General features: G+C 39.4%; 1 protein-coding gene across 4 annotated transcripts; it reads right to left on the bottom strand.

Annotated features, from left to right (window-relative positions):
* Positions 1-486: 486 nt before the first annotated feature.
* DEPDC1 (DEP domain containing 1) lies at positions 487-16,876 on the bottom strand. 4 transcript variants are annotated; one of them, XM_031968894.1, is made up of 12 exons: positions 16,759-16,876; positions 15,817-16,082; positions 13,406-13,553; positions 11,730-11,848; positions 11,146-11,276; positions 9,473-9,520; positions 7,286-7,426; positions 5,991-6,857; positions 5,074-5,246; positions 3,253-3,429; positions 2,841-3,026; positions 487-1,919 (listed from the first exon to the last, which is right to left on the bottom strand). In XM_031968894.1, exons 1-12 carry the CDS (start codon positions 16,804-16,806, stop codon positions 1,779-1,781), a joined length of 2,445 nt encoding a protein of 814 aa, XP_031824754.1. In that variant the 5' UTR covers positions 16,807-16,876; the 3' UTR covers positions 487-1,778. The 4 variants fall into 4 exon arrangements, with proteins under 4 accessions (XP_031824754.1, XP_031824758.1, XP_031824756.1 ...); XM_031968896.1 differs by having other exon boundaries at positions 1,779-1,919; positions 15,817-16,184; positions 16,759-16,828; XM_031968898.1 differs by lacking the exon at positions 5,991-6,857 and having other exon boundaries at positions 16,759-16,873.
* Between the last annotated feature and the right edge of the window lie 1,539 nt (positions 16,877-18,415).

Raw genomic sequence — 18,415 nt, 5'->3', positions numbered from 1 at the left:
TTCCCACTCAATTTTGTTGAGCTCTACCAGAATTATAAGTGTACTAGATTGAAAAAACTGGCAGATATGGCTAATTCTTGTGAAATATATGAAGAAAAAAAAAGGAGTGAGCTTAGTTAAAAATGCAAAAAACAAACAACAAAAAAAAAGTATACTCTATTACATGGAAACATACAAAATCAGCTGGTTAATTTTAAAGTACCTAACAGGATACAATGTGCTGATGAGCAATCAAAACAGATCCTCTAAGAGCTCCGGGGTTCTGCATGTGACATTTTCTTTAGAAGCAATGAAGATACAGTCTAGCTTTCTAACCTTTTCATCTACTTCACCTCTTAATACAATAAAGGGCTTATCCAGACAGCATTTTTAAAGTGACAAAAAATACCAGGAAAAGAATTGTAAACAATGTTATCTTGCAGCAGCTCTGCAAATAGTGATTTAAAGTTTCACTTTATCAGGCATTTGATACTTTTAATTTCATGATTACAATTTTTTTTATTAAATATAGGAATAAACAAAATTAAACCATTACAAAAAACCCTTATAATGATTATCACCTCAATTTCCAATACAACCATGTTATCACACATTTTTAAACACAGTACCTGGACATACTTAAGATGTAATTGGGGTCAGTATGTTCACCTAATTCAGAGACAAGATATCTGGATGAATGATCCAAACTTAATAAAAAGCAGGAACATGCAGAATGCTACCATTTAACAATTAAGGCATCATGAAATTCCACTGAGAAGCTGAATGTATCATATTTCTCAATTCAGTCACTTTTTTGAGTTACAGAAGCAAATTATCAGGGCAGAGCACACATCAGTAAATGAGGAGGAGAATATTCCATGCACTTATGGAAGGTCACAGCATGAGGATCCCCAGTATGAGCAGCTCCCCAAACTCATGTTAATATTATTTGTGATGTCTTCCCGGGTAAACAATGCATCATCCTTCTTGAGCAGTTAATTTTTTCCCCCCCAATAAGGAAGGTAGGGCAAAATACTATTGAGATTTTACAAAGAAATCTTGTGCCTATCAAAGATGCTCCTCTTAAACCTGGCTCAAAATGGGTCCAAGTGGAGAAAGAAGACTAGGTGGAATCAGAGCCGTGATCTTGTAGGTTGGGAGGTCCAGACCAAAGGCTTACCATTTCTTCTGTACCCTTAAGACACAGTAATGCTTCTCAACTGGTTGACCAACCAGATGGAAATATGGTCAAGTGAGTGAAAATGTTATACTGTATTTTTAGATTTTAAACAAATACACACACACACACACACATATATAAAAATATGGAAAAATATATAGGAGTGCAAAATGTAGCAGAACATATAAGTTACTGAGGTTATAAAAATTCCTCTCCAAGCTAGGCTTGGACTACATGGCTACCTAGCAACTCTAATCACCTAGAATTTCATCTCACAACACGGCCACCCAGCATCCTGGGGTCTGAGTTAGTCTTGCTGCTCAAGCATCCTTTGGCCAGCGTCAAGTACGTCAACTTCTGGCACACGTCGTCATGGCGTTTCTAGTCGTTTGCAGTGAGATGCTCAGAATACTTTTGGTTACTAATCATGCTTTCATTCTTCATTTGTTATCCATTGGGTTGGTGGTAATCCTCCAGAGCAAACACGGAGTACTCGTCTCACTATTTTGGCACCTTCTATGTCTGCAGCACACTCATTTTGGGAAAGGAGGGGAGAAGCAGACTGTCTAATGTTATATCCTTCAGTATATGGCTTCATTTAATATCATTTGATAGTCAGTTAGTACCTAAGGCTACGGAGCTTTGGCTTTCTTAAAATCAGCATCGGTTGCTTGATTGTCGGCTTGTCACCAAACAGGGCGGCTTCACTTTCTGTAGTTGGGAATCTTGTCTGGTAGATGGCAGGATATTCCTTCTGAAACTTAAAAACATTTGGAAGGACAATTGATTAAGACTTGGAGTGGCCACTCAGCGTAAGGGTGAGAGAACTGAAGTCACAGATCTGGGTTCAGCATGAGCAAGGCTTTATGCTAACATGCTGTTTAAACTCAACAAAATGAGATTGAACTAGATGATCTCAAAAGTGTAACCAAATATGAAAATATTATGTTTCAAAATATTGCAAATTACCACACGTTCTTTATGCTCTCCTTCTGCCTCAGCATTTCTACCAAGCAATGCACATGCTCTACATGGTACCACCAAGTGAGGTGCATCCAGGAGGGATTTTGTCAAATAGTTACTGTAACATCTGGATTTCAACCTAGCAAGCTCAGTTTACGATCAGACGCCAAATTGAATCACTTGACACATTTGTGCAGCAACAGCTTAAGGAACTGCAAGATTATCATGTAGATCTGTAGTCTGTTAATAAAATTTCGAAAAACCAGAATTGGAACCTTAATTCCTTAAAGACAAACGAGAACCACATTCATTGATATCAGGAGCTTATTTTTAAAATAAGTTTCCAGGGCGTCACAATACATTCTCCTTAATTTTCATTCCCTTCTATGTCTACATTATAGTGTAATGATACCTAATGCTACAAAAACCTTGAAAGGTATTAAATCAAATGGAGATTTATTTATGTTCATTATACAAAAACAGGAAAATAAACTTCTGCTTTTTAGGGATGGGTCCAAGAGCAAAGGCTGAAACAAGAGATTTCTGATAGATTCTAACTACTTAGGGTTGTACGAAAGGAGCTCCTGTGGTTAGACTTGTTGAGATAAAAATCACCATGTCTGTCAATCCACTTTCATTCCAGGTGGTCTCTAAGTAAGCTGTGACTCTAATGACACATGCAACTTGGAAAATGGTTGTGTAACTATTTTTTTCTTACCTGCTTTAATTTTTTCTTTTTTTCTTTTAGAGATAAGTTTCTGTCTTTGATAATATTCTCTAAAAGTTCGGCAATGGCAGCCTGGGAGGTAGAAACTTTCTGTTCATCAAATTCCTGGGTGCTGATCTGCTTACAATAGGAGTAGGTAGGCAAAGCTGCAATCAGTTCATCTCCAGGATATGTAATCTGAAGAATAAAGTGATAAAACACCATACCATTATTTCTGTTCTTATGTGAAAAAGTATCATTTCAATGAAATTTGGTAACTATTACTTTGCAGGTGAATCACATATGGAATTCTTTTGAAAGACTCATTTAGACAGTGCAAAGAGCTTTATAGCTTCAAGTTTTTATTTCGCTTGAAGATTAAACTACCACTAGTTTATATTATTAAGAGTTTCCCAGCACCTACATGGCCTTTCCTCAGGTAGTCCAGATGTTTCTCCACAGCAGCCTGTAAGTGAGATGGCACTTGAAGAATTTCTTGATGATGATCCATCAGAAAAGAAACTAATCGTGTAGCAAGCAGTTCGTCGAGATCAATTTCCTCGGCACAGCGCAGCACACATCGGGAAAACGTCTGTATCATCTGGAAGCATTTCAGAAATTGGGAGTAAAAACCAAACTTTCACAGGAATCAGAAGATCAGTCATTTCCTGGCAGTACCATGCCTAAGCATTCAGATGAAGCCATAAGCTGATTTCAATGTTCAAATGAAGACAATTTACTCCTGTTAGAAAGATTAAGAATGCTGGCTTTGCTTAATTCCCTACTAATGATCTCGCATTAGCCGAGCAGTTTTTTTTTCAACCAAACAATTCCTCAGGATTAAACAGGTTTAGGATTTTCTTTTAATAAATGTTCCCTATTTCATCAGGAAACTGGACAGAATTTATGAATACCAGATTGATGTAAGCTGCTTAAGTTTAAAACTGGTTAAAAAACAATGACTCCTTATATAAAATCAACCCACAAAAATATAAATTAGGAGAACGTGTAACATACTCAAAACCAGTATTCAGCAGGAGTTACAAGAATGGAACTGGTTTATATTTTTAAATTTTTGGTTCATATCTCATTCAGTTTAATTCACTCAAGATTTATTAAGTTTCTAATATACAACAATAACTGTTTTAGGTTCAGGAAGTAACAGTTCATGAGTGACTCAAATATTTATGCATGGACAGTTAAACTTAGAAGGAATAAATGCACAGAGAGAAGTCAGAGACAAGCACAAGTAATGAGAAAGGGGAGGGAGTGGGAATTACTTATCTCTAGGAGGCCCAGAAAGCCTCCATGGAAGAAAAGGTGTTTAAACTTTAAGGGCGGGTTGAAAGATGGGGGGGTAGGATACACAAAGACATGGGGGTTAAGAGAACACTGAAGAAGATCACGACCTGGCCAGGAGTCCAGTTTAGACATCTTAAGTATGTTAAAGGCAGCTGTGGAATATTAGTCTGAGGCCAACCACAGAGTACCTTGGAGAACAAGGTAAGTGCCACCTTTCAATCATGGGCTCTGAAGGTTTTGAGGACAGGACAGACATGAGCAACCTCATATATCAGTAACATTCATTAGCAGTGTTTAGCACACAGTAAGTGCTTAATAAATGCTTATTAATTATTGACTACTGACGTGTTGAGTTTATGATGTTCACTAGATATCCAGTGTGAGATAGCTGAAAGGCGCTTGATGTCTAGAAGTCAGCAGAAAGGTTAAGCTTGGATATACACAGCTGGATCCGGGAAGCAGAGGAGTTCACCAAGTAAAGTACAGAAGGAGAAGGGAAGTGGGACCAGGATGGGACCCCAAGGACACCTACATTCAGAGGGCAAGAGGTGGACAAGGATGCAGCAAAGAAAATGGGTGGGAGTGGGAGGGGGGTCACAGAGGTAGAAGGCTCAAGAGAGTTTCATGCTCCTCAAACTAGAAAGATGAGAATACTTAATAGTGTCCAAGACTGCAGAGGTCAGAAAGAATAAGGTGAAAAGGCTGCTGGGTTTGGAGATAGGGTTCCTGGGTAACTTTGGAGAGAGCGGTTTCAGTGGAATGATGGGTCTGCAGCCAAGAAGAGAGAAAGGAAAGAAAGTCAAGGCCCTTCGTTGACAGCAGGGAAGGAGCCAGAGGACAATCTGCTGATACTTTCTCTTAGGATTGCCTACAAGCGTGATACACTTATGGTTCGGCATCTCCTTCCCACCAGAACCTACCAATCCTTAGAGAGTAAACTTACTAGTGATCTTGTCCCCATCGCATCATGAAGTTTTGGCATATCAACATTCTGACTCATCCGGGCAATCATTCTCATTAGAAGCTGGAGTTTTCTGCGGTTTGGCGGAGGAAGCAACAAGCAGCATATCTGTAGGGCATCAATGGCAACCCTCTCTAAATGAGGCTGCAGTAAACCTATAGGGAACAATTATTACCGAAAGAAAAAAAAGTCAGGGATGTCATGAATTGTTGTCATTAGCATGCAGTAAAACCCAGTGGACTGGCTTATTTCATTTACTCCTTAATATTACTATAATCTTGTCATCAATGTTCAAATAAAATAGACTCTCTTCTTCATCTCACATAGAAACTATGTAGTGAAACAGATCAAAGACTAGACACAAAGTTGGGAGACCAGTTATTTATATCAGACAAATTCCAAGTGTGTGACCATGGGCAAGTCAATAACTCTCTCAGGGTCTGAACTTCCTCATCTGTGAAATGGAGATAAGAATATTTATACTAATACCTATCTTACTGGGTTATGAAGTAATTTATAAACCATAAAGCTCTCTATAAATGTCTGTCATTATTCTGTCTATTTGAATCATTCATTTGAACAACGGCAAAAAAAATTATGTACAACCAAAATCAAAGGGGGAACAAGAATGCTGAGAAGAGAAATAATGCTACTGCCTAAAATACACTATGGATCAAAAAATTAAATAATTCAAAAGCCCCATAAAATTACAAAATGCCTATAAAAGAATGGCCAATAAGAAGTTAGTTTTGCAAAAATCAAAGCAAATGCTAAGGTACAACAGGAAAGAAAAAACAAACAAACAAACAAACCAACAAAAAAACAAACAAACCCAAAACCCATAGGGTTAGTCAAAAGTGAAAGTTAATATTCCATGCATTGGGAGGCATCAACCTTACTCTGTGTGTCAGTCAGCATAGAAGAAACTGGAGGGAAAGACCTTCCTGAAAGCTCTAAGGTACTCTGGCAGAGCCTTTTCCTGACTGTGGTCCTGGAATCCCAAGGCTCACTTTCCATGGCTACAGACACATCTGTGGTGCTTTGTCCAAGGTGACCCACACTATTTGGCTTCATGGTAATTTCAGCAACAGGCATATTGATCCGGCTACTTCTTCTTTTAGAAGTACTGAAAAGCAAACTCTGAGACCTACAAAGCTGCTTTGATTTGAGTTTCCCATTGCATGATACCTCCTGATCTTGAACAGTAACTGTGGACATTCTTTTAAAACCAACACATGGTGATTTTTGATTCTCTCCATCTGAACAAATATCCATTTTAAAGTTCTCTTCAGTTTCAGAATCCAAGAATTGTTTTTCTTTATTTTGTCCTGTTACATTAAGATCAGACTGATTGAAGCTTGAGCCTTCTGTACTACCAAACCCTGAAGTATCTGCAATTCCTTCCATAGAATAGCACCTTAGTCTAAGCTGAGATAAAGGCAAAACAGGTTTATTTTTCAAACCTGTTAAGTTTTGACAACTCCCTCCAATTAAGAGATTAGTCCTGGATCTCCTGTTACTTGGACCACAAAGTGGCAGCTTTTTAGTGCATTGTTTTTTAAAACTTTGCTCATTTGTGTCAAGAATCTCAGGGGTTCCCGATTCTTCTTTCCGTTTCTCTTTACGAAGTAGACTAAGAAGAAGACATTCAGTAGATTTGAAAGAGTTCATGCTGTTTACATGGAGGGCTTTTGAAGATTGTGAATCATCTTGGATTTTATGCTTTCCACTGGTTCTACTGGGAACCATGATGTAGCCACAGACAACTAACAGAAAATGAAACAAAAATTAAGATGCAACTGGTTTGACAGTGGACAAAAACATAAAAAATGTTTAAAAAAAAAAAGAGGCATCATACATTGTTAGTAATATACAAAAAAGCAGATATTTAATTCAGAGGCCACTTAAAAAAGAAACATGCGACATTAAAATGCAAACATGCAAGACAGAGGTTTTCCCCTCAAACATGTCCATTTTGCTTCAAAATAATATTGTACAACTAATTAAGACTTCTACTTCAAATATTTCCAATCAGAAAATAATTAGGACTTGTACTATCTATTTTCAGGTATTAATTACTTTAAGAACTCAACCATCTGAATAATGAAATTAAAGTGTAAATGTTTGCTTTGTATTTTTCATATGAGAAGTTCAAAAATTAAAATCCATAGGAAGCAAAAGATCTCATACATACCCAATATATTAACAAATAACTCATAATATTCGAAAGTAAGCAGTGGTTCTGGGAGATCTTGAAAATAGTCGGCAATGGTTCGGAATACATCTCGTTCAAATCCAGCATAAGTTGGTTGACTCAGGTCATTATTTCTTGGCCCTAAAAGATTCAAGGAGAAAAGGGTGTGCGTGTGTATGTATGTATGTGTGTATATATATATATATTCCACATACATTCTTTTTATAGTTTCTTTTAAGGGCTATAAATCTTAACAATAAACCTCTTCATAACTGATCCTTAAAGTCTTAGGTACATCTCTACCTTTGTAGTAAGAAAAAGACTAGAAAGAAGCACAGAGTAATGGCACCTCAATGAGGTGCTTGGGTGCTGGCCAGCACTGTAAGGACAGGCAGCCATCCAAGGCAGGGCAAGGGATGTGCTCGGGTAGGAAATGCATCATGGGGATTAGCTGACATTAGCACAAAGAAGCTGGAAAGAGTTGGTATAAAGTGCAAAGCAAGGGCAAGGCCAAGTGAAAGGGATGACTCTAAATGAGGGGTACAAAACTGTCAGAAAAGAACTGGGTATGAGCTGACACCCACCAATAATTACAATGATAACAAGAGGGAAAGATTAAAAAAAAACCAAAAAAAAAAAAAAAAAAAAACCAAGGACTGATCTTTTAGGCAACAGATGGCCCAGAGAAATGTTTGACTTATCTTGACTGTTTTTTCTGCCGGAAAAACAATTTTGGGACTGACAAGGTTGGAATAAAAATGATTAATGGTGTTTCCTATTCTTCATTTCTCTGTATTCTCCAAGTCAAGACTGTGCTAGGCAGCTGCCAAAGTGGTTTTCCTAAATTTCAAGTCTTACAGGGTCTCTTCCTGTTCTTCACACACTCGAGTAAACTTTAAGTTATAAAAACAAACTGCTTGGACTTCACAATTCTTCACCATGTGGCTGGGAGGCAGTCATTACCCTCCTTCCCCTTAACGCTAAATCTCCAGTAAATCTGATTTTGTCTTTTACTCTTTTTCACATATCTCTCGGCCCTTTCTCCCCACACCTCGGCTCTGGCCCTTTCATCTCCCTCCTGTGAGATCCCTTATTTCTGTTAAGGCAGTGCAAGCACTATGTTCTGCAGGAAATCTTTCCTGACCTCGTACATGCTAGTGAGATTCCTCCAAACTATCTTGTATTGTTTTGCACATACTTCCATACACACCTATTGTTTTCTTGGATAGAATAAAAGCAATTTGAGAGCAACTATGGCTTTATTTTTTGTGTGGTTCTAGCCCATGAGACTTGACACAGAGCAGCTAATAAATACTTATTAATTGATCTTTGAAAAATCAGGGAGAATGAGGGTTACAAGATAGTAAGATTAAGGCATGGCAATTGCTATTCCAATTTCCAAAAAAAAGGGAAAGAGAAGAGACTACAAAATAGAGGGCAGAAACCTTGACTTTAATTTTTGACAAAATAATAGAAAATCTCATTAAGAAAAGGCATCAATATGGCTTTTATCAAGCCATTTATTTTTTTGTTCACATTGTTATTGAACTATAGATCAGGCAAATGATGTAGCAATCATTTGGATTTCACTTTTTTAAGTTAAAACAGTAGTTTTGTCTTAAAACAATTTTTATGACCTTCATTACCCAAAACGCCTCCAACTGGACCATCTCATGTAATCCAAACAAGCAGAACCAATCCTTTTGTTGACAGCCACCCCCCTTCTCTCTGCTTGGGTTCTATCTCATCCTCTCTTCTTCCTGACCAAGGTTGCTCACCACAATTCATCCGAATATAGTTCATCATTTTGCCTGGTTAAAAAAAAAAATCTAATTCTATCAGAGGACAATAAGCCAGCCACCCCAAAATCGCCCAAATTATAAAGATACTCAAGTAATTTTGGGCAAATCACCTAAATTCTCTGGGTCTTGTTTTTTTAATCAATAAAATATTCCAAGACTAAATGATTTTTAAGGTTTCTTTCAGTTCTAAACATCTATGATCCAAATAAATTGATTTAGAAATACTGAGATAAAGATAAGCAGATCAAATCACACAGCAATGTGATAAAAAAGAAAATTCAGCCCTGCTTTCTTTCATTTATTTAAGCCTTCTTAAAATAAAAATTTAAACATTTCATCTTTTCCATTAAAGTAATAAAAGATAATAGATTTTGGTGTAACTTACAATTTGCTAGACACTTCATAGCAGATAATACCCAGTGAGGAAGGTCATCTACAAAGCAAAACACTGTTAATAACTCTCCCACATAGAATGATAATAAAAGCGATGCCATAAAGAACTCGAGTATTTGAAATTTATAATTTTAGAAGCTCATGGTGCATCAATGCTCTAATTCCTTAAAGTAGCAAGCAGGTAAACTTGATGTTAACTACAGCAATCCCAGTTGTGAGCCGAGTTGCTCTAGTCATGAGAGTGTTGCTCTTCTCCCACCCACAAAAACCCCCAAGGAGATAACTAAACCATGACTTCCTGAAAGCTAGCTTTCCTCTACGATGATGGGAGAATCACAACGAATAACCCTTTTATGGGTTGTATTTGGGTACATCTCTCCATTTAGTAACTGAATTCTTTGAAAGCTATGTTTGGTTTAATAAATTCATTCATTCATTCAAGAATCAAATACGTATTAGTGCTGTTTTATCTGTTCCTAAGTAGTTTTATTAAACATATATTTCACCAATCTGTGATCACCTGGATGACAGACCATGGTCCCTCTAGGACACTGAGCAGAAATCACAAGCTGCTGCTGCCATTTTGAGCTCCCTGATAACTCCTCATACATTGAGCAGTTCATCCCGAAGTGCTTTTTGTTTGGTTGGGCCTGCCAGACTGTGTTCTAAGGAAATAGCGTTAGCTAACTTAAGCCTACCTTCATATCACCCACATTGAGGCTTTGATAAAAATTACCCTAAATTATCCACATGTAGTTCTGCTTTGAGCATATGATGATCTGTAAATGGGAAATCCTTAATGGATTATACTATATATTAACATGGTCATAATAATAAAATAGCTACTTAGCAGAATATTTCACATTATTTTGGCTGAAAATACAAGAACATTTACTTCTGAGATTATCATTTATTAAAAGAGCAAGTACATTTTACATGTGTACTTTACATGGGATAAAGAGGATCCTCCTTTCTTTTGTACCTCTAAGCATTACTCCTTTTGTTCCCTAACTAATATAAATCGAATACTATTTTTGGGGAATTGGGATATTACATTTATTCAAACAGTTTAAATAAAATTATTCATACAAAAGCTGTTTATATTTCAATTATTAAATCTATATGGCAAATAAAAGAAAAGCCACATCTAGTGGAAAGAATGCTGATGAAAAAAAAGATATGACTACAAAAAACAGCAAAACTAGAAAAATCCAGCTTTTAAAAATACAGCCAAATAAATAGTTATACAAATGCAGTCAAACAGCAACACTGGCCCTAAGAAGCCAGGACTATCATTTATAAACAGACTATTTTGTTGTACTGATTTATTTAGATTCTGTTCCCTCTATTGCCAACCTCATCCTAATGAAGGCCTTCTGGTTATCTGCCTGCATGTCTTCATCTCTAAATTCTGGCAGCAGGAGAGTTTCCCCAGATACAGTAGGACAGAGGATAAGCACAAAAATCACCACGAGGGAGTAAGGATGGCCCCTTCTAATGGCATTAGTAGCATTACTTAGAAACATCCCTCTATAATTATTTGTGGTATCACTCAGACATATAGTTCTGTCTTTACACAGCTCTAAGAAACAAGCTTTGAAGAATTAAAAACAAACAAAAAACCTTATATTTTCTCTAAGTATTAAATACACTTTGAAAACTGACCTTCTTTGTTTTGCAAGACAACCACTCCATGTTTACTTGTGTTGGTCATGTTATAGATTATGTACTGAGGTATTACTTGTGCTGGATCCAAGATTTCTTCTAAAGATGGCATACCTAAAATGGTTTGTAGGCTGAGTGGAAACAATAATGCAAAGAATTTCATTTAGGAGAACAAGGAAAATAAAGTTAAAATAAACTATGTCCAAATTCTTTCTAAGATCAAATCTGACTAGCAAAGAGGTTAATTTAAAAAGAAAATACATAAAAATAAAACCCCAATTTTCTCTCAAAAGAATTTCATGTGTGTATTATTTGTGAGAAGAAAAACAAAGAGAAATAAAGAGAGAGAGAGAGAGAGAGAGAATATGAATTACTTCTTTCTCCCCAACTTTTTTAGGATTCCATAGTAGTTATTTCAGGAATTTATATAAAACTTGGGTTTAAAGAGAAACCAAAATTCATTGAGATTCTAGATTATACTTGTATATTTGAATGAAATATATAGGAATATGAAATAGAAATGGATGAAAAAAGATCAAATTTGAATAACTCAAGAACTTGGTCATAACGAAGTACAGACTTACTGCATCAAAATGATATGTCTCCAAATTTCCTCAATATCTTCTTGGCTTACTTCCCTTTCCTCTACTATATTTTCTTTATTTTCATCTCCAATTTCACTCCTAATATTTTCTGTATTTTCCTAAAAAATAAATATTGTAAGTTTAGTTTTGTAAAATTTATTATATTAATTTACCAAATAGGAAATAACTTCCTATTAAAATATTTCAAATCTGGTAAAATATTAAACCACAGTAATGCTTTCCATATAATGTTTAGTAATCTATGCATTTCTTTAAAGGGCTGTTGCAGACCAGGGTTGCCTGCCTCAGTGAGAAAAGGTCATCTCCACGAGCAGATTCTTTCATTAAAATGGTGGGTTCCAATAATCACTTTTGGCTACAAGAACAGAATTCTGGGTATCTATGAAATAACTCAGGGGTTTTTGTTGCATTTTTAATTTCTCTGGATATCACATAGGATTAATGAAGTTTATTGAGAAGCATGCATAATTGAAGAAATATTTTGTTTTCAAACAGAAATTCAAGCTTCCAAATAAGTTACTATTACACAAAGATACTTTTAAAAAGCCCATCTTTTGGCTTCTCTTTGACCACAAGGTCCTTATAAGAAGGGATCTGTTTCACTCTGTCAGCACCCTGAAGAATCTGACACATAGTTAGTGCTTAATAATGACTGCTAATTTATCAGCAAGAAAAAGTTAAAATCAAATTCCCTATAAAGATTTAAAGTTTTTTTTTTTTTTTTTTAAAGGCTAAATATGATAGAAGCCAGACAAGCTGGACTTCCCCAAGCCCTCCAAACATTCTTCTTTGGTTAAAGTGAAAAGGTTACAAAGGAGCCCACTTAAGGCCATCCCTGACTTTGGGTCAATAAACCAATATTCCTTACATATGAAGCAGCAGCAAATGAATCTAAACCTCTTGCTTTCCTAACTTTAAAAAGAACTACATTTTGTTAAATTGCAAAACCCATTATATTAAAAAACAAATAAACCCTGTAAGGGTTTCTTACAGACATGAGAGAAGTTACTTCTGACAACTTGGCTAAACTATGCCTTCCCATCATTACCCAGGGATCAAGCTTATTTCTGGCATATCAAGCTGGAATTCAGAATGTACTTTCCATAAAAACGATTTCATAAATTGATTAGTTGAAACCATATAGCAACACCTTTTAAAACATTTTCTGAGATAAAATGAGTGATTAGACTCCATCTGGCTTCCTGGATGGCCTATAGGAAGCAGAGGTGGAACTCTGTCCTGCATCTTGTCCCTGTTCTTTCTTTCAGTTCTGCAGAATCCATATCATATTAACATTTGTTTGCACTTAAACACCATGTCTGCTCTGCTTCTGATTTGACCCCAGAAACCTGCCAGTTCCTAAATTTGCTCCTCCCTTGGGCTTTAAAAGATTTCCTCTATTCTGGGGACTTCTGCTCTCTCGGCAGGCAGGAAACATGTTATTTAGCTGTTGCACATCTGTCTCAGGGTCCTCGTCTGGTCTCAAGTGATTGCCTAGAGTGGTGTCACTCACTCATACAAGAGGATGTTCTGATTTCCAAAAATTGTCTTAAAATGAACTTTGGAATCCTAATTACTTTTGAATGAGCTTTAGGTGTGGGATGATTACTTTTTAATGATTACTGTACACCACATCAATTAGAAACATGCATTACCTGAAAAACATGCTTTTTTGGAGTTCTGCGAGTTAAGTATCGCAACTTAAAAATACTTTCTTTCTCTTTAGAACTATTCTCTAGGTTGCTTTTTCTCAATTCTGGATGATGGCGTGGTACAGTTTTAAGCGGAGAAGTTGTAGGAAATCTGTTTCAAAAATAGATTTAAATTGATATAAATTGTCAGATGGGGGATAATATTCCATAACCTTTCTGTGCAATAATCATGCTATGATTAATAAAATATAGCCAAATATATGGGTAGCCTAGTAGTGCTAGGAATTGAAATGCTTTATTTAAGAGACTTTTCCATAGATAAATCATTGTAATCATACTTACCTGTCTATTTAAATAAAACACCCAAAATACTAGAGCCTTCCAAATGTTGGAGGGACTGTGGGAAAATAGGCACACAAATGTTTCATTTTTGGAGAATAGTCTAGCCCTTCTGAAAAGGAAGTTGGAATTATGCCCTCAAATACTAACACATGAACATAATAATATGACTAGGTCTCTACCTTAAAGAGAACAAAGGAAGAAGGAAGAAACTTAAAGGCTTAAAATACTTATGCCAATTCTTTTTATAGTGGCAAAAAACTGGAAACTAAGGGGGCTCTGATTAATGAGGAAAGTCTGAAGAAATTATGGTATATAAACTCAATGGAATATTATTATGCTGTAAAAAATGAAGGGATGACTACAGAGTGAACTGAACATAGCTAAAAACAATTTATGCAGAAACCTAACATTGTAAAGACAAATAAGACTTAAAAACTCTAATCAACATAGTAACAGCAACCTCTCCAGAAGACTGAGGCTGTACCTCCTGACAGAAAAAGCCGTGGAATCAAGACATAGAATAAAACATGCATTGTTAGCAGTGGTCAGTGAGAAAATCTGTTTTGCTTGGCTCTGCATATGCCCAGTCATACAACTAGCAAGGGTACAAACAACTTTCAATAAACATGTGGTTTTCTATTATCATATTTGGGGCAGTTAGGTGGCTCAGCGAACAGAATACTGAACTAGGATGAGGGAGGACCTGAGTTCAAATCCAGCTTCTGGAACTTATTAGCTGTACAAATCTGAACAAGTCACTTAATTCTGTTCATCTTGGTTTCTTCATCCATAAAATGGGCTAGAGATGGAAATGGCCAACCACTGCAGTAACTTTGTCAAGAAAACCCCAAATGGGGTCACACAAAGTGTCAGATATGACTGAAAAACATTACTATGTAAACATGAATTATGATACAAAATAATTTGAAAAGTATATTTATTTTTTTTTTTACATCACTAGAGCTGATCTTAAAATGACTCAAAATTTTCAGAAATATTCGTTCTCAATTTGTTTTCATTGATATCCCCCATCTTTTGGACCAGGCCATCCTCAGCAACGAGATCAACCAAATCATTTCCAATGGAGCAGAGATCAACCAAATCATTTCCAATGGAGCAGTAATGAACTGAACCAGCTAAGCCCAGAAAAAGAACTCTGGGAGATGACTGAAAACCATTACATTGAATTCCCAATCCCTATATTTATGCCCACCTGCATTTTTGGTTTCCTTCACAAGCTAATTGTACAATATTTCAGAGTCTGATTCTTTTTGTACAGCAAAATAACGTTTTGGTCATGTATACTTATTGTGTATCTAATTTATATTTTAATATATTTAACATCTACTGGTCATCCTGCCATCTAGGGGAGGGGGTGGGGGGGTAAGAGGTGAAAAATTGGAACAAGAGGTTTGGCAATTGTTAATGCTGTAAAGTTACCCATGCATATATCCTGTAAATAAAAGGCTATTAGAAAAAAAAAAAAAGATATCCCCCATCTTTCAAGTTTCACATAAGAAGTTGGAAGGATCATCAGGAGCCACACAACAGAGTCCTACCTATAATACTCCTGAGAAACATCCATGTACCCTCTGCTTAAAGACCTCCAAGGAAAGGCCTCCATTTCACCTAGGGTCATTTCTCTATTATAAAGTCTGACTGGATATCAAGCAGAAATCCACTTCCTGCTCCTATTCTGTCTTTTGGGACCAAACATTAAGTCTAACTCTCCCACCCCTCAAGAAAATCCTTCCAACAAGTAAAAAACAAGACACTCCAAGCTCCTCTGGTCTTGTCTAAATCTCTTCTATTCCTTTAAAAAAATGTTGTGCACTTCAAAATGACCAATTTTCCGGCAATTCTCTTTAACAGGATGATTGCAAAAAGTTCTGATAAAACAGAGACTTAAATTGAAAGAGACTGGTAGGGAGGAAAGAGAAGGAAAGGGAAAGCTGTATTCCCCACAGAAAAATCTCTATTCTGGCAAAATCCCATGAGATAAATGACTCATCAGCAAAGAGGGATTTCTCGTGAAGCACTTTGATTGTATAGTGAACTCATTTGCACGGTACCTGAACAGCTGATTGTTGTCATCAAGGTTTTCCGACCCCCATCTCCCTTTAATATCTTCAATGACATGATTCTTGAGGAATTTCCTTAGCAGCTGCACCGTCTGTTGTCTTGTGACTTCGGGGCCAAAATTGCTGTTACTTCTCAACAGCTCACAAAGCCAATCGGCCGCTTCACAGGCAGTGAAGCAGCTGCCGTGTTTTTTGAAGTGCTGCCTGTGCTTTCTGAGAGGCATTCCGGCCCGAAAGCAGGTGGTGACTTCATTCCACTGCAGAAAGGAGAAGGCGGACACGGCTCACGTTTACCGCCCCGGGAGAGAAGGGTTTTACTTTATTAATCCGCCCGGCATCGCGATCGCATCCGGAAATGCCTGAAGAAAAAGTCCCTAAATGTGACCGGCACAAGAACGGCCGTGTCCCGCAGGATGCTCGTTAGCTTCAGTTCCCAGGAGCGTCGCTGCCGCTTGCTTTGGGGGCCCGCAAGAACCCATCAAAGCCTGATACGTTTCAATGGAGAAATGAGCTATTGGAAGTTTTAAAGTCAATTACACCCGCTCCTTTGGTACATTTCACAACCACGGCGGGGGGTGGAGAAGGGGTTTCTGACACGAGGACACATCCCTTCTCGCCCTCCCTTAGTGCGGGGAAATGGGGGGGGGGCGCTCCCTGTTAGAAGAAGGGCGTGCCCCCAGGACAGAGCGGGTTTGGCCGCCCCCCCCCCCCCAGACTCCGGGTCCGATCGCTGACCCCTCCCCCCCCGAACCCTCCCGGGAGTTTCCGCTCTCCACCCCCACCCCCACCCCTGTCACTCCCTCGGCCCCAAAGGGGGCGCCACCAAGCCCGGCCGCGGAGCGGACCGAGCCCGAGCCCCGGGCCGGGCCCCCTCCGGGCCGGGTCTCGCCTGAGGCGGGGCGGCCGGAGCGCGGTCCTCGCTGGGCCCCTTACCAGCTTGGTGGCCCGGTAGGGCCCCGGCGTCACCCCCCGGCTCTCCATGCTCCCGCCGGGCCCCGGCGGCGCCCCTCGGCCCGCACCGCCTCCGCTCCGGCAACCGCTCCCAGGCGTGGCGAGAGAGTTTGAATGGCCCGGGCGGTGGCGCCGATTGGCTGGAGGCAGAATCACGTGACGGCCTGGGAGAGCGGGGCTGGACTGAGGGACGAGAGGGGCGGGGCCTGTGGAACGGGGGCGGGGTTTCCACGAGGGTCCCGCTGTCACGTCCCTCCCGGAGGGATGCTGACGGCCCGCAGCGGCGCAGCCTGGGGCAACATCGGGGAGGCGGGCCCCGGGCCCCGCAGGACCAGGACCCCGACTGCCGAGGCCCTCGCCCACTGCGGCCAGGGTGTCCCCGAAGTCCCAGGGCAGTCTTCGGGGGGGGGGGGAGGGCCTGGGAAAGGGACAAGGCCAGCCGCCGCCGGGAGGAAACCTGTGGGGGGGGGGGGAGGGCAAGGGCAGTGAGAGGTGGGGCGGGGGCGCGTGTCCCTCCCACCGACCTGCGGCTGCAACCTCCCCAAGGGCCGTCTCCGATCAGAATGTGACCCCCCACCCCCTCTCCAAAGTCTATTGTTCCTTAAAGTTATAGTTATCTCTCTTTTATCAGCGTTGAATTAATTGGTTACGTAAATTCATCCACTGTAACCAGTCCCGTTTTTTCTCTTCATTATTTGTGAACAAAGAGAGGAAAGAAGAGGGCGCTTTGGCTGACAGCAGGCAGAGGCGGAGACTGTTTAACTCGCCAGAGGCGGGGGTGCCTGAGGCGAATGAGAGAATTTTATTGATTATCGTATCATTTTAACTTTTCAGGAAAAAGGATTCATTAAATCAAGAATTCCTCTAGACCCTAATGCACATAAAATAGATAATACAAGTCAAATATTTAATGCTAATAAATCATAATTCATAATTACACGACTTTAACCCTAACCCTCCTTACTCTGATCCCAGACTCTCCAGTCTAACTTTAGACACCCAACTCTAACCCTGACCCTAAATGAGTCATGACCCTCAGTGTAAGAAGCTTTACTGCAGGGGTCCTCAAACTTTTTAAATAGGGGGCCAGTTCACTGTCCCTCAGACTGTTGGAGGCCCTGACTAGAGTAAAAGCAAAACCTTTCTTTTGTGGGCTTTTAAATAAAGAAACTTCACAGCCCTGGGGGAGGGGGATAATCGTCCTCAGCTGCCACATCTGGGCCTGTAGCTTGAGGACCCCTGCTAGACAATACTCTGAGTCACGAGTAAGCAGGAACCTAGACAGAAGGCTGGCTGGGTGACAAGCTAGAGACCCTGCCCTGAGACTAAGGGGCCTCAGGCCAGCCCATTCCTTCTTTACTGACCTTTGCCAGCGGAGTCCATTCCTGAAAGAAAGCCAGAGAGAGGCATCGGCTTATGTCCCCAAGTCAGCTAAAGGCAGAGTTCTGCCCCTGCTTAGAACCAGGCCTGGGTGAAGGGGCAGGTCAATTCTCTAAGAGCCTCCACAGCTGTGACCATCTGAAGGCGCTGCAGAGCAGCCTTTACTGACACAGGTGTTGCTTGTGGACTGGGAATGAGATAAATTGGAGGCAGAGGGAAGAGGAGAGAGGAAGACAATGCCAACAGCCTCTCATTGGGG

The sequence above is a fragment of the Sarcophilus harrisii genome, chromosome 4 (genome assembly GCF_902635505.1).
Source record: "Sarcophilus harrisii chromosome 4, mSarHar1.11, whole genome shotgun sequence".
Classification (NCBI taxonomy): domain Eukaryota; kingdom Metazoa; phylum Chordata; class Mammalia; order Dasyuromorphia; family Dasyuridae; genus Sarcophilus; species Sarcophilus harrisii.
Note: the sequence above shows the minus strand (reverse complement) of the source record. Positions and strands in the feature narration are given on the sequence as shown.

What these genes read in the sequence shown, in the direction of transcription:
- DEPDC1 (XM_031968894.1), bottom strand. Translation starts at nt 16,806, where the DNA reads ATGGAGAGCCGGGGGGTGACGCCGGGGCCCTACCGGGCCACCAAGCTG. An exon ending in CAAAAAAGCATGTTTTTCAG is followed by an intron (nt 11,849 to 13,405) that starts GTAATGCATGTT and finishes TTTATTTTTTAG; the next exon opens with GAAAATACAGAAAATATTAG. An exon ending in GTTATTTGTTAATATATTGG is followed by an intron (nt 6,858 to 7,285) that starts GTATGTATGAGA and finishes ATTTTCTGTTAG; the next exon opens with TTGTCTGTGGCTACATCATG.